At 41.8% G+C, this 15,886-nt stretch overlaps 1 protein-coding gene across 1 annotated transcript; it reads right to left on the reverse strand.

Moving 5' to 3' along the window:
* Positions 1 to 14,845: 14,845 nt before the first annotated feature.
* LOC308107750 (odorant receptor 131-2-like) lies at positions 14,846 to 15,661 on the reverse strand (the record flags this gene model as incomplete). The annotated part of the gene is made up of 1 exon (XM_080460241.1): positions 14,846 to 15,661. One exon carries the CDS (start codon positions 15,659 to 15,661, stop codon positions 14,846 to 14,848), a length of 816 nt encoding a protein of 271 aa, XP_080316367.1.
* Positions 15,662 to 15,886: the final 225 nt, after the last annotated feature.

Raw genomic sequence — 15,886 nt, forward strand, 5'->3', positions numbered from 1 at the left:
TGAAAGACTGAAAGAAATACCTTCAAACGTGGGAAACAAAGTAGATCACGTTAAGGGGGAAATAACTGCAAAGTTATTATGTCTTTAACAGTCTCTCCATAATATATATGTCTATGTCGCCTTGACCTCTCTGGTACGTAAATCATCCAGGAAGGTTTTTTAAAACAGCTATTAACAATTTCAGCTTCAATCAGACCAAACAACACCGGCAGTCTTGTTGCAGAAGGTGTTGAGTTGTAAAGTGATTCGTTATCAGATTCATCAGTGTTTGTATGAAGCCATATTGATTAGTAATCATGAAATGTTCAAGCTGATAAAACTACAAATTCCTAACATTGATGGTTTGAGTTTCAGAAAGTTTCACCGTGTTTGCATTTATGAATCGAAAGGAAATTGTAGTTGTGAGAAGATTTGAACAGAATAGAATAGAATAGAATAGAATAGAATAGAATAGAATAGAATAGACACTTAGAATGAATTTCGTCTGTACTTAAGCAGTGACTGACTTTACATCTTGAGTCGCTGTTATACTCAAACACACAAAGTGATGACATGAAAGTGTCTTGCTCAAGGACACTTGGGCGAAATGGGAATAAATAACAGCAGGCATGTTCACTGAGACCCAGCCACTGCTGCTGCAGCATAAATAACCCAGTTTTCTCCTGCATTGCTTCTGAGAGTTTCAATAACTCTTAAAACCATGACTTAGAGTCAGGCCATGTTTCTACACATATTTCTGAATAGACAGGAGGAAGAAATTCATTCTAACTTTGCAATAAGAGTCAGAGTTTGCTTCTCTGAGAGTCACCATCAATCGATTGTGAATGACATTAATGATTAAAGTTGCTCTCGCCCATATGAATACAGTTTATTTTAAACTATTTCAGCTGACTTCTTTGAATGTTTGATCATTTCATTGCAGGTCTGTAGCGACGCCTCACGTAATAATGGTGCAATATGTAATAAAGTCATCATTTTTCTACTCATTATGTAATAACGCTGCATTTTGTAATAAGTTGTTATATGTTACAACAGTTTTTACAAACTGCAGGTGAAATGATTAAATGCAGTCAGAGGCTCTAACAATCTGGTTTCATTCCTCCAGAATAAAGAAATGTCTGCTGGAAATACTGGTTGACTTGTAACTAAAAATCTACCCGCCACGATGGCAGCTGCTCTGAAAAGTTCCACCTGATTTAGATCCTGTGTTCTACCATCGCTGTGTGACAGAACAGCAGCAAAAGCAAAGAGTGACAGAGAATTCTAGTCCCACTGAATCTGAATGTTTACTCTTTATTAAACATGGAACCATGGCTACGGATAAACGGCCACATTTATTACATAATGCTCCAGATCATTATATTTTATTAAAAAGAAAAAGTGTAGAACATCGACATTTTGTAAAAACTGTTACAAAATGTAACAAGTTATTTCAAAATGCGGCATTAATATATAAAAGTTGAAAATGTATTACATTGTAACATATTACACCATTATTACATAATGAGTTGCTACAAGGTCCAAAACTTTGTGTCAAGAAGATTGTTATGTGTTGTTGTTTGTTGTTTGTTGTTGTGCTCGCTAGAAAGGCAACCAAGAGATGCTACATGAGAGATTACTTCACAAAACATCCCACTTTGAGATCGTGAGTTTCCTTTTCTCACTGCGGATTTAGACTCCAAAGAAAACAACATTACAAACAAGTCAGTCGTCACTGTTTGTTCCTGGCTAATGAATTCCTTTGACACTCATTAATAGTCGTGGTAAAAACTAGTTCATCAAATATTTATGAAATCCCCTTTGGGTTTTCGCAATGAGGTGACTGACAAAGCAGCAAAACATCCTTTGCAAAAATTCCTTAATGTTATGAAAATCATTACAGACAAGCTTCTTTTTCATTGATTGATGAATTGATGCAGATCGATCGTCTGTCTGGCTCTGCCGTGAACTATCTGGAAAAACGACCTTACTCCGGAGGTGGCTGCACATTTTATGACGCTGATGCAAAAGTCTTCCAGCAATTTCATTGGCTTCCAGCCATTTTGTCCTTGAAGTTTTTAAAATAAAAATTAAAGTTCAGCCTTGCTGTGCTCATTCCAAACAAAAAAAAGAATTGAGAAATTGAAAATACTGTATGAATAAACTATAAAGAAAATGCAGGATCGCCAAAACAAGATCAAGTGTAAAAAACTAAAAGAAAAGAAGAATATTCTGGTATTTCCAGAACAAATGGACTCTTTTCCAATAGGAACCTTTAAAATTACAGTGGTGAAATTTAGATCCTGACCATTTCAATTAATACAAGGCAAGGCAAGGCAAATGTATTTATTCACAGTGCTTGTCAAAGAAAAAAGAAATTAAAGAAATACAGAAAGCTTTACAAAGAAGGGAAGGAAATATATTATTAAAAGAAACACATTAAAACAAAAAATGAAGAATCTTAATTTTAATCTCCAGGGCCCGCATTTATCAAGCTTCCTAGAAGTACTCCTAAGAACCCTGCTAAGAGTTGACTTATGAGTAAAAAACATTCTTCGCTAAAAGCTGCAGCTAATAGTTAGTTATCAAGTGTCTTACTCGCACTGTCAGCGACGTGGAGGACTGAATCTTAAGTTACTCTCAGAGTTGAATTACGACAGTACTATGTGCCGTAAACAAAGTTTTAGGTGTTTTAGGTCATAGCCCAAATGATTCAACACCACTATTTCCTGGTATGGCAGAGAGGCTGCACAAGTCACTGGGTATTGTCCCTCCTGTCTCTTTATCTATGGACTTTACCTGAAACCCGTGGATGAGGTCAAGGGGTTAAGGAAAGGTGTTAGGAGACTTCCTAAAGGAGCAAGGAAAGGTGTTAGGAGACTTCCTAAAGGAGTTAGTGAAAGGTGTTAGGAGGCTTCCTAAAGGAGTTAGGAAAGGTGTTAGGAGACTTCCTAAAGGAGTTAGTGAAAGGTGTTAGGAGGCTTCCTAAAGGAGTTAAGGAAAGGTGTTAGGAGGCTTCCTAAAGGAGTTAAGGAAAGGTGTTAGGAGACTTCCTAAAGGAGTTAGTGAAAGGTGTTAGGAGGCTTCCTAAAGGAGTTAAGGAAAGGTGTTAGGAGGCTTCCTAAAGGAGCAAGGAAAGGTGTTAGGAGACCTCCTAAAGGAGTTAGTGAAAGGTGTTAGGAGGCTTCCTAAAGGAGCAAGGAAAGGTGTTAGGAGGCTTCCTAAAGGTGTTAGTGAAAGGTATTAGGAGACTTCCTAAAAGAGTTAGTGAAAGGTGTTAGGAGGCTTCCTGAAGGAGTTAAGGAAAGGTGTTAGGAGGCTTCCTAAAGGAGTTAGTGAAAGGTGTTCGTGACGTCATAATAATTCGACGGTGGCTCAAGTTAGTGACGTCTGCCATGGTGGGGAAAGAACTACAAGTTTCTGATAATGGGCACATTTGGGTTCTAGATGATTTAAAGTTGTTCTAGGCAGATTATTGCTTTGGTAACTTACATGATCTGCTCCTTTTTCAGTCTTCCTGAGTTTCCCTGAACGTTCCGATGAGCGGGTTCCTTTAAATGTTGTCGCCACAAGGAATAGGACAAGTGGTTCAAGGAGTGGTTCCTAAGCTAAAGGAGGTTCTAAAGGAAACATCAGTGATTCCTAAGCTAAAGGAGGTTCTAAAGGAAACATCAGTGATTCCTAAGCTAAAGGAGGTTCTAAATGAAGCATCGAGCCTCCTTTCCTTTGCTTATTGAGAATTCAGTCAGTCCTTATCATGGCCACCACACAAAACACACAAAACACACGAAAAGTCGATAGATAAGGAGATAGGAGGGACAATTCGGATGAAGCCACTCACTCCTGCTGTGTTAGTATGAAGGCCACACCCTCTCCCGAAGGCCACATCCCCTCCTGAAGGACACACCCTCTCCCAAAGGCCACACCCCCTCCTGAAAGCCACACCCCCTACTGAAGGCCACACCCTCTCCTGAAGGTCACACCCCCTACTGAAGGCCACACCCTCTCCTGATGGCCACACTCTCTCGAAGGCCACACGCCCTCCTGAAAGCCACACCCCCTCCTGAAAGCCACACCCCCTACTGAAGGCCACACCCTCTCCTGAAGTCACACTGCTGCTCTGCCTTTGCCAGTCATATCCAGTGTCTGGATGTTTGCTCATGGGCAGTCAGTTCTCCAATATGAAAATCATTTAAGCAGATCGCTAAGCTGCCTTTGCTATGCTAAATGATACCGCGCTGCTACGCTCTCTAGCTAGTTGGCGGGTTAACAGGCAAGATGGCAGCGCGAGAGATGGTAAAGACATTTTCACTACTTTCTTTTGAGGACAAACAGCAGCTTGTAAAAGATGGCAGACCAACACCTGAGCTACAGACCTCCAGCAAAGGAAAGATCAGAACATTGTTCTACTTTCGTGTCAATCTGGGGAGCAGACGCTCTGCAGGAGTGGTTTCAGCACCACAGACGCTCTGCAGGAGTGGTTTCAGCACCACAGACGCTCTGCCATCAGAATTGGTTTAATTTTCTCTGTTTCTGTGTTTCCAACATAAACTACGGATGCTCTGCCGTGTCATGCAATTTATGTTGTTAGAGACTGGAGACTGATATTGAATCATTGTTTAAGTTTCTTTAATGGAGTTTTACTATCTTGATTCTTATTAGATTAACACTCGCCAGCCAAAAAAATAATGTAGCGTGACGGAGCTGATCGCTGCAATGCATTATGGGAATTAGGCTGGCAGTGTTTCAAATGTCTTTTGACTTCGACTTCGACAGAACGGCTCAGACTGTCCGGATCAGGGATGGAGTAGAGCCATCTGTCTTCAACTTCCCAGCTCATCTTAAAAAAGTAGGTGCATCACCAGGTGATAAAGTTAAAACAATACCACACAGTTTGGAGAATGATTTTGTTTAGCTACATGTTCGGCTTAAAGAAGTATTTCTACGACATTGTGTGGTAACTAAATATAGCCTTCCAAGTGTGATTGAATTCATTTCAGCCGGTGGCACCCGGGACTAGCTGGACATCCAAACAGGCAGACACTGCAGCGTCTCAGAACCAGTCAGTGTACTGTTCCCCGCCTGTTCCAGCAGTAGAACCTCAGCCTGATCCCAGTAGGAAGTTCTGTCTGGCTGTGCTCAAACAGCTGAGCAACATGTCACACCTCACTCCTTTTAGACGTACTGACATGTACACAAACAGTATTATTCTATATATTGATTAGGATAGCAGATCAATTAATTGCACGTTGCACAAGCAGTGAATTAATGTGATAACACAGGACTCTCAACATATAAGTCCTTTTTATTGTCACTAGGACCTCTCCTATTCACTGCCCACATGTCCTGATGCTTTGACAGCCAGACTCAGTGAAGCCATGGCCGAGGTGGAGAGTCTGAGGAGAGAGGAGAGGAATGAAAAGATGGAGAACGGAAGTCAAAGAGCACAGTGTGTGGTCTTCTGGAGGAACTGCGAGAGAAAAATCTAATAAATGAAGAGCTGAAAGAGAAGCTGGACTTATACTCAGGTAATATTACATTTAAGGTTTTGAGAAGATTTGATAAACACAAGTGTAAAACATTTCCATCTGTGTTTAAAATTCTTAGTTTTTATTTTGATTGGTACTTGCTATTTTGTCTGTGCTAATTTAATTTCAGATCTTCCGGTTGACCTACTGTCTAAACAGGTCCGGGAATACACCAAGGGTCAGAGGGAGTTCGCCCTCACTCTCCACCTACATGGCCCTAAAGCATACACATATCTGCTGGAGTCCCTTCACTTGAATCTCCCACATCCACATACATTGCAAAGGTATTATTCATGTCATTTAAACTAAACTGTCTATACAAGCAGTGTATATATAATTTGATCGCTTTATGAAATTAACAATAAGAAAGGACTTAGTCACACATCAATATGGATCCCACCAATCTTGATAATGCATTCACACTAATGACTTTTTCATTTCACCAAGGTGGATGAGTTCTGATGACGCCAAACCTGGCCTGAATAAAATTATGCTGCACATGTTAAGAAAAAAACAGGAGGAGGACCCCACTAAATATGGACATGTGTGTCTCATGTTGGACTCCATGTCAATAAGAAAACATGTCCAGTATGATCCTCATACTCAGAAAATGTCCGGCTTTGTGGACATGGGGGATGGAGTGAACGAGACAGATGTTGCTACCGAGGCTCTCGTTTTCATGGTGGGAGGCTTACAAGGCCACTGGAAGGCCCCAGTCGCCTTTTACCTGACCCAGTCGTTGTCACCTGTGACCCAGAAGGTACTGCTTGTTCATGCATTGTAAGAACTGCACGAGGCTGGCATTAAAGTGGTGTGTGCCACTATGGACGGGCACGCTTCAAACATCAACATGTGCAACCAGCTTGGGTGCCAGCTAAAGGTGAACTCCACTGAGCCCTTACAAACCTTTTTTATGCATCCAGCTACTGGAGAAAGGGTGTATGTCATGTTGGATGTATGCCACATGTTAAAACTAATGCGTAACATGATGCAGGCTTACAGCCCAATAATCAGCAGCACTGGCCAGATCGACTGGCGGTACCTTGTTCAACTGAACAATGTCCAAGTCAAAGAGGGACGACATGCTGCGAATAAAGTGACAGCAAAACATGTCAACTTTGAATCTCAGAAGATGAAGGTGTCCCTGGCTGCTCAGACACTGAGTCATTCTGTGGCAGTAGCTCTATGCACACTGAGGGACCATGGATATTCACAGTTTCAGCACTGTGAAGCAACGGCTGAATTCATTGAGGTAATAGCACATAAATAAAATTGAAACGTACCCATTTTTTGCCCATGCTGTGAAAATGATTCCCTTTTTCATTTCAGAAAGACGGCTACCAAGTCATTGAAACATTAGATTTATTTTGGTCATGATTCTGATACCATCATTAACCAGATATTTTCTCTTATGTAAGCTCATGGACAGGCTCTTTGACATAATGAACAGTCGTAATCCACTTGCTGGAGGTTTCAAAGCCCCCCTTGGTACTCTTAACTGGTCAGAGAGAGTAGAGTTCTTGCTGAGAGGTATAAAATGTTCTGCAACTATGGTTTATTTTGGCTTACCATGAAAATACTGAAAATGCATTTTCTTTTTGAAGGTACTTGTCTGTCATGGGGTTCATCATTAACATTGACACACTGATGTTTATGATACCGGAGCAGCTTCAAAATCAGCAATACACCTATTGCTTGAGCCAAGATCACTTGGAGCTCCTCTTCAACTCCATCAGGGCATCTGGTAGGGATATTAAAGTTTTCCTTTTCCCCCTTGTGACTGAGAGCTGTGACGGTTGACCAAGTAGTAAGAAGATATGGTGCACCTTGAAGGAACTAATGGGAAAGAACAAAAATCCAAACATGGAAAAAGATGGTCAGTCAAACCCAATGAGATTGCAAGCAATTCGAACAACTTTTGTATTAATAAAACATGTAATTTAAGAAACAATATGCAGACCAGGTTGAATGATAGTATTCCCTTAATATTAAATACAATTTTGAAAGTAAAAAAAATGTGAATATAAACTGCAGAAGGTAACCATAGAGGATGTAACAAAGGCTCTCAAATCTTGTAAAAACAACTTCTCTGAGGGTGGATCAATTAGATAGAAAACGTATTAAACTCATAGCAAATGACATTTCCTCAGTGGTGTGTCATATAATAAATCAAAGCTTTCAAACAGGGTCGGTGCCACAAAAGTTGAAAACAGCCAAAATGATCCCATTGCCAAAAAAAGATAAACAACCATTCTCAGATGTAAACAGTCGCCCAATTCCTATATTGTCTTTTTTGAGGAAAATCATGGAAAAATTTGTCTTAAAACAAATAAAATGATATGTTGTAATGTTAGATGTTGTAATGTAAAGTATTGTTGAATTGTTTTTATTGGAGCCCAGGAAGAATAGCGACAGCTCTGCTGCCCTCATGGGGATCTCTACAATAAACATAAACAGTACTTGTGTACATTGATGTTAATGTGTTTTTGTTGTTTATCTAAGGGGGCTGGAATAACAATCCATCAACAGGCCAATTCCAGGCTATTTTCCGCCGCCTCATGGTCAACTGTGGTGTGTCTCCTGGCAAGTCTGGAAACGTGGCAGCAGTGAACGACACTGTGTCCCTGTCTGCTGTTGATCTGTCCTCGGCTCCAGCAGCAGAAGAATCTGAAGACCTCCCATCCCCGTTCGCCAACATCCCTGCTCTCGTGTGTGACCACAATGATCTGCCCACACGTTTTGGTGGCCTTGTGGACAATGCTCTGACTTATATATCAGGGTTTGTTGTGAGACGTGTTTTAAGGACGCTGTCTTGTAGTGTGTGCCGTGGTAGCCTGGTGACAGATGCTGCATCTGCATCTTTTGATAAGAGCTACCACTTGCTGACCCTCAGGAATAGGGGAGGACTCATGATTCCTTCTGAGGGGACAGTGAAGGTTGTCAATTCAGCAGAGCGTTTCATTCGCCAGTCAGAACCAGGGCAGAACATGAGTGTGTCCTCTCTCAGCCGGTTGGTCCGTGCAGACATTGGATCACAGGACATATTTTTTCTCAAGGGGCACATCGAGGACACACAGTGTGGCATTGAAAACCAGCACTTTGGGCTCATGTCAGTGGTAGTTTCAGTTTTCCACAAACTAAGATTCCATCACATTGCAAAAATGAGAAGACTAAAACTCCAAATTAACAATTCACAGTTTGAGTGGTTGCTGTCATCAATCTATAAATAAGTAAATATATGGAACAAACAAATATGTAAATATAATGAATAAATCTATAATATAATAGGTAAATGTGTAACAAATAGATATATAACAGGTAAATGTAACAATTTCTTATGTAATATTAAAGGTAAATATGTAACAATAAATAAATGTATAATAGGTCAATATGTTATTGTGTGTAAATATGTAAAAAACAAAGTACATTTGTTCCAGAAAAAATGTTATAACTTGTGCCCTAATGTACATGTTCATTGTACATAAATGTCACATTGTGTGTAAATAAACACTTTTGCATATTTTTATCATGGGCTCCATCATGGAGTACAGCAGTCCCAATGTTCCATTTGCAAACTTCTTCCATTTCCTCTCAATACTTTCTATAAGTATGCTACGTTAATTAAATAAATAAATAAATGAATGAATGAAATAATTTTTAATTTAATGAATTAAAAATGAAAGCAATGATTCTTCAGTCATGTAAATGTATATTTCCGTGGTTTTCTTCTGAAAACAAATCGCTGTCACAGAGACTTGTTTAGGCTGACGGGTCAGACTTGCCCCTCACAAGATGGCGGCCGCTCTGACGTATCGGAGCGGTGGGCGGACACAGGCTGCGTGGCGTCTAGAGTATATGTCTATGGTCGTGCTATGGTGTTCCTGTTTGGAGTGTCAAAATAAAAGTTCCTGATTATAATTGGTATGCATAGAAAAACATTTTCTGCATCATCAATGTTGCCCGTGATGACTTCATTGTGCCCAATGTTCACAATGCCCTCTCTACCCAAACTTGGTACTTACTGTATGTCACTGATTGCTCAGTGATAGAGAACAGTCACGTGATGCAACATTGGGTTAAAAATTTGTTAAAAAAGTAGCTGCTTTTATTATGGAAAGTTCCAGAATGCACCTTACGCTTGTACAGTTCGGGTTTCCACTGCAAGATTTTGGGATTTTCCTGAAATAACCGCTCCAAAGGTGGAGGCTTTTCCGCCAGAACGGTCTGATTTTGAGGAGCCGTCTGCTGATTGGTCAGTGATTTACTACACGCCATCAATATTTTAATATGTCGTCTGTATGACTCCTCTGCTGTTAACATATTCAGCTTTGCACTGGTTGTTTTTATTTTTTGTTTTTTGCTGCGCAACTTTCATGTTGGTCCCGAAAGACAAGACGTGAGGCAGGACGCAGACCGGGACTTGGGAGCAGATGCTACGGCCGAAATCCATGTGCTACCGAGTTTGTTCATTGCGTCTCGTCGCGTCAAGTCACGTTTCTGGCCGGTGCTCCGCTGCGTGGGCCGCCCGAAGCTCCTGTTCCCCGACGCTTGAGTTCTGGAACCTGCCGGTGTGCGACATGATTCAATGCAACGATCGGACTCGGACCGCGTCCACATACGGTACGTCGTGACACCGGAGCTGCTCCGAGCCCCGAGCCCCGGTGTCTGTCCTCGCATCGCATCCGCGATCTCTACTCCAAGGCGGAAGTTGCGGCCGTCACATCCAGCGACGCGACACCGGCGCCGGCCGTCTTTTTGACAACGGAGTGGCTCCGGTGTCACTTCACTTCACTCTCTCGGAACCAACATGGAAGTTGCGGCTGTCACGTCGCCGGGGACGTCGCCGTGGCACCGGAGCGACCAGCTTTCTGGTCGGCTCCGGTGCACTTAGCCGGGGCCGGCTGGCATTCGGTCTCTCAGAACCAACAGAGAAGTTGCAGCTGCAGCTCTATGGCTGCAAAAAAAAAAAAAAGTTAACAAAACAACTAGTGCAAAGCGAGGAAGTAAACAACAACAGAGGATTCATAAGGTCCAGATCTGCCACCCCGGCTGAGATTACAGTTGCAACGTCACATATCTGTGGAGCTCTAAACCCCGCCTACATTTTAACCTACTCTCTGCGGAGCAAACGCACCAGATTTGGCTCTGGTTACGCTTTGCCATACTGCACCGTACTGCGCCGTTCCTTCCCTGCACTTTTTGTACAGTGGAAACGTGGCTTAAGACACTGGTCTAAACAATACCTTTTGATCAGCTGCTCCGGAACATTCGCAAGTCTCTCTCACCTCAGTGGCGCCCCCTGCTGGAAACTCCTAACCACTTAGGACACCTCTGGAGGTCTCTTAAATATCTGGGAGAGGAGGAGTGATTCTTAAACTTAAGCAACTTGATAAATTGCTTTTATTCTTAAGTTTGGGAGTTGGACTTAAATGTCACAAATTCTCAGGACTTAAGAGTAAAATGGCTTCTAAGACGCTTGATAAATATGGACCCATATCTTTAGGTATTTTACCGAGCAGTATTTTAGTTTATTTATTTAATTTTTGAATTTTTGAATTTTGGATTTTTTTTTGCCCTTGTCCTGTTCGGCAGCTTTGGCAAAGAATATGATGTGATTGAGAGCCTTCTGGAGTCAGAACAGTTTTTGCTCTTGCAACAGGAAGAGACCTGGAGTCTCCTGCTGTTGCTGCCTTTATTAGAAGTTGGCATGGCTGCTGTACACGACCGGGGGGAACGCTCAAAGAGAGAGAGAGAAGAGAAGAGAAGAGAAGAGAAGAGAAGAGAAGAGAAGAGAAGAGAAGAGAAGAGAAGAGAAGAGAAGAGAAGAGAAGAGAAGAGAAGAGAAGAGAAGAGAAGAGAAGAGAAGAGAAGAGAAGAGAATAGAAGTCTGTCCGGCTTCCTCCCCGTCCAGCGCATCCAACTCATCACCAGGTGGTGATCAGTTGACAGCTCTGCCCCTCTCTTCACCCGAGTGTCCAAGACATGTGGCCGGAGATCAGATGACACGACCACGAAGTCTATCATCGACCTCCAGCCTAGGGTGTCCCGGTGCAAAGTGCTCGAACATGGTGTTCGTTATGGCCAAACTGTGACTAGCACAGAAGTCCAATAACAGAACACCACACGGGTTCAGATCAGGGAGGCCGTTCCTCCCAATCACCCCTTTCCAAGTCTCACTGTCGTTGCCCACGTGGGCGTTGAAGTCCCCCAGTAGAACAACGTAGTCCCCAGTTGGAGCACTATCCAGCACCCCTCCCAGGGACTCCAAGAAGGTCGGTACTCCGTACTGCTGTTCGGTCCGTAGGCCGAGACAACAGTCAGAGACCTGTCCCCTACCCGAAGGCGTAGGGACGTGACCCACTCGTTCACCGGGGTGAAGTCCAACACATGGCGGCTGAGCTGTGGGGCAATAAGCAAGCCCACGCCAGCCCACCGCCTCTCACCGCGGGCAACTCCAGAAAAGTGGAGTGTCCAGCCCCTGTCAAGGAGCTGGGTTCCAGAGTCCAAGCTGTGGGTGGAGGTGAGCCGGACTATATCTAGACGGTATCTCTCTACCTCCCGCACAAGTTTAGGCTCCTTCCCCCTTCGCGAGGTTACATTCCATGTCCCAAAAGCCAGATTCCGTGTCCGGGGATCAGGTCGTCAAGGCCCCTGCCGTCGACTGCCACCCAATCCACATTGCACCCGACCCCTACGTTTGCCTCTGTGGGTGGTGGGCTCACAGGAGGCCAACTTATCAATTTTAAGCAAAATCTTAAGGAAACTTTATTCAGTTTCCTTTTTAAAGAGAAACAATATCTTTGAAATACAGCGATTCATTTTTTTTATCAAGAACCATAGTAAAATAGAAAATGAAGTTAACTCAAATAACCACTGATTTAACAGCCCCAAAGCATTTTACGACATACTGTAAGCCACATTCACACATAGATTCACCCTCCCCCACTGGGAGCTGAGGACTGAGCTATACAAGCTTTGAGTCTTGGTATGGCAGAGCAACACATTCTTTAAAACAAAATCTCTCGTGCTGTTATTGCTTGGTTCTGCTCCGATATCTCAGATAGAAAATGTTCCTCCGGAGTTCATAAAATAAAATGTGGTGTGCCCCAAGGCTCAATTGTAGGGCCCTTATTCTTTAACTTGGAAATGTCATCAGGAGACATGGCATCAACTTTCACAGCCATGCAGCTGCTGCACAGCTGGATATTTCCATGTCTGCTGATGACAAGGACAGTTGTTGCCCTTTCTGGACCACGTTTACACGATAGCATTTTGTACTTTATATGATAGCTGTGCTCCGAGCCACTGAAAACGCAACTTTTTGTAAGCAGCTTCCAAAGTGGGACTTTTTGAAAGCACTCCAACTCTCTGTCCATATAAAGGGCGGAACACAAAACATTTTTGAAATGTGCATGCGCAGTGTAAATAGTTGTTCTGCACATGCTCAGAAGATGGACGATAAGAACATTGTTTCCTCCAATGTCATGAATTTCAGTCCATATTCTCTGGGTAGTTTTATTTTGACAGTCACTGTAATAACAATCCAACTTGGTCGTAGTAGTTAATTCGGTCAAACAGATACATGATGCAACAAAAGTCGAAAAAAGAAACAGAGTCTGGTGGTCGTCTGTTCATACGAATATCCGTGTACTCACATTGTTAATGCTTATGGTGTATTGTGCTCTGCACAGTGTGTGTGGTTTCATTACAAAAACAAACAGCACCCACAATTAGCCCAACTATTAACTACATCGTTTTCATTGTTTCTGCTGTTTCCGTGTAAACAGACATTGTTTTTAAAACATTGCCAAGTACATTTTTCTGAAATGAAAATGCAAAAATGATGCGTTTTGCGTTTTCATTTGAAATGTTGTCGTGTAAACGGGCTTTAGCTGTAATGGAGATATAAAATCCTGGTTGTCAGAGAAGATTGAGGCTTCAGCACTGCCTCTGCAAAAAAACTCATCCTCCAATTATTCATACAACAAACGGCAGCATTCGCCCCCACATGTGCTTCAGGATTGATTTTAAGGTCCTTTGAATTGATTTTAAATGTCTTAAAATGTCTTGTGGACTCTGAGATCGTCTGGCACCGACCTTTTAGTGAAGACAAAAACAATATTCTGCTCCATTTTTATGGAACAGCCTTTTAGATTGTTTGAATAGTACTTTCTATTTTTCAGTTATTGCTATACAATATACCCATGTAGGTGGGTATGAAAACTGCTTTATGAAGGAAATCAATCATTTTTTATTTCTAGATTTTATAGGTTGACCCCCGACACCTTGGAGAGATTAGATTTCTGGGTTGGTCTGAAAGTGGCTTTGGTTCGCTCCCATGTTGCCACTGTGACCTCATGTGGACTAAACAGGAAATTACATAGATTGATGGGTTATTTATTTTTATAAAAGCTTAAAAAAAAACAGTGCTTTTTTCAACTATATTTGTGTGTTTATGGCAGCAAGCATTTCCAGACTTGTTGTTTGTTATAAGATCCAAACTGCCTGAGTTTTGTTGTTTGATGTCTTGCTTTGTTTTTGCATCTAATAGCTGACCATTTGAACATTTTTGCCACCAAAACTGTTAAAATCAAATGAATGCACTTTCTTCCCAACTAAAAGAAAGACAACAAAACTGGCTTTGCAATTTATTTGTTTATTCTATCAATATATAGTTAATACATGCTATAATTGTATGATCTTGGCAGTGGTTTAACAACAACAACAACAACAACAACAACAATAATAATAATAATAATAATAATAATAATAATAATAATAATAATAATAATAATAATAATAATAATAATAATAATAATAATAATAATAATAATAATAATAACAGATGCTGGTTCAAGAGAAAAGGGGAAGAAATAAAAAGCAGATTTGAGAAATAGAATAAAGGAAGCAGCCGACAGAGGGTTAAAATATCATGTTGGCTTTGTCACCTGACCCTCTTTGAATCACTATAGTTCAATAAAAAACATTGATTTTGAGACGTTATGTCATAAAGCTATTATGCTTTGTTAAAATTGCACTTTTATTCATTCAGTCACACAAAAGGCAAACAAGTAGAAACACTTTGATTCATGTCCTCATCAACTCTGATCATTTAAAGCTAAATTATGTGCAACAGGAAACTCTTTACATGGATGAAACCGAGGCCTTCATGCTGTTCAGGAGGATGAAGGATCGTGCTCATCATCATCATCACAGATAAAACATTCAGTTAATAAAATCAGAACAATAATGTTTTTCTTTCTGATCAAATAAGAAGTACAAATGAATATTTTGGTGACCGTAGGAACATGTGAAATGTTCCAGTATGTTCTTTGAGATCACAGTTTGTTCTTGAAGTGGCCACAGAGAGCGTAATATTTTAGTGCGAGGAAAAACTTTTCATCCCTCACACTGTAAATGAGAGGACTCAGACACCTCGGAACAAGGATGAACATTATATAGTTAAAGTATCTCAGATGGATGAACAACATAACGTTTCTTTGAAGGACAGCACTTTCTACCATTGGAGAGAACAGCTGGATGAGACACAGCAGCAGCTGGAAACCATGAAGAAGCACAGTCCTGAGACCTTTCTTGGACATACGTCCGTCCTCTCCCGATGCCGCCTTGGCCGCTTTCGCAATATGAACGTAAGAGAAAGCGATGGCGACGAACATGAGCAGGAAGTAGGACTGGCTGATGGCTGACCTCAGGTGACCCTGCCACTTGTGCACGGCGAACATCTCCACCTGGCAGATCATTGAGTGTTTTTTCAAGTCAGAAGTAGTGGACACAAAGTAAGCGAGGAGATAGATGGTGCAGGGTATGAAGCTGAGGCCGTGGATGGCGAGGAGGGTCGGCAAGGCGCCTCGGGTGGAGCACAGCTCAGCATGGCGCAGCGGCATGCAGACGGCCACGTATCGCTCCAGCGTCATGGCTGTGAGCGTGAGCGGCGTCAGATAGTTACACACCGATGCCACGACGAAAATGATGGCACAGAGCCACATGAGCATCGGTTTAGCAAAGAAATGTAAAAGCAGCAGCAGATTTGAGAGACACAAAGTGACACAATCAGACAGAAGTGTGTGTGCAAAAAGGATGTAGCGCATGCTGGTGTAGAAAACGTCCTTCGTGAAAAAGGTCAAGATCAACATGATGTTGATGGAAAGGAAAATAACCACCAGAACCTGAACTAGAATCAGCTTCTCATAAGAGGAATGTTTACCACCAGTGGATGAGATGTTATTTGCCATAAATGTCAAACGTTATGAGGAAACACAAACAGGCTGTGACACAATTAAAGTGGCTGTGCAGACAAAGAAACCGTCAAAGACAAGACGACAACAGACGAGAGCAAACATCTGCAGCGTTTTACAAAC

The sequence above is a fragment of the Lipophrys pholis genome (genome assembly GCF_963383615.2).
Source record: "Lipophrys pholis genome assembly, chromosome: 3".
NCBI lineage: Eukaryota > Metazoa > Chordata > Actinopteri > Blenniiformes > Blenniidae > Lipophrys > Lipophrys pholis.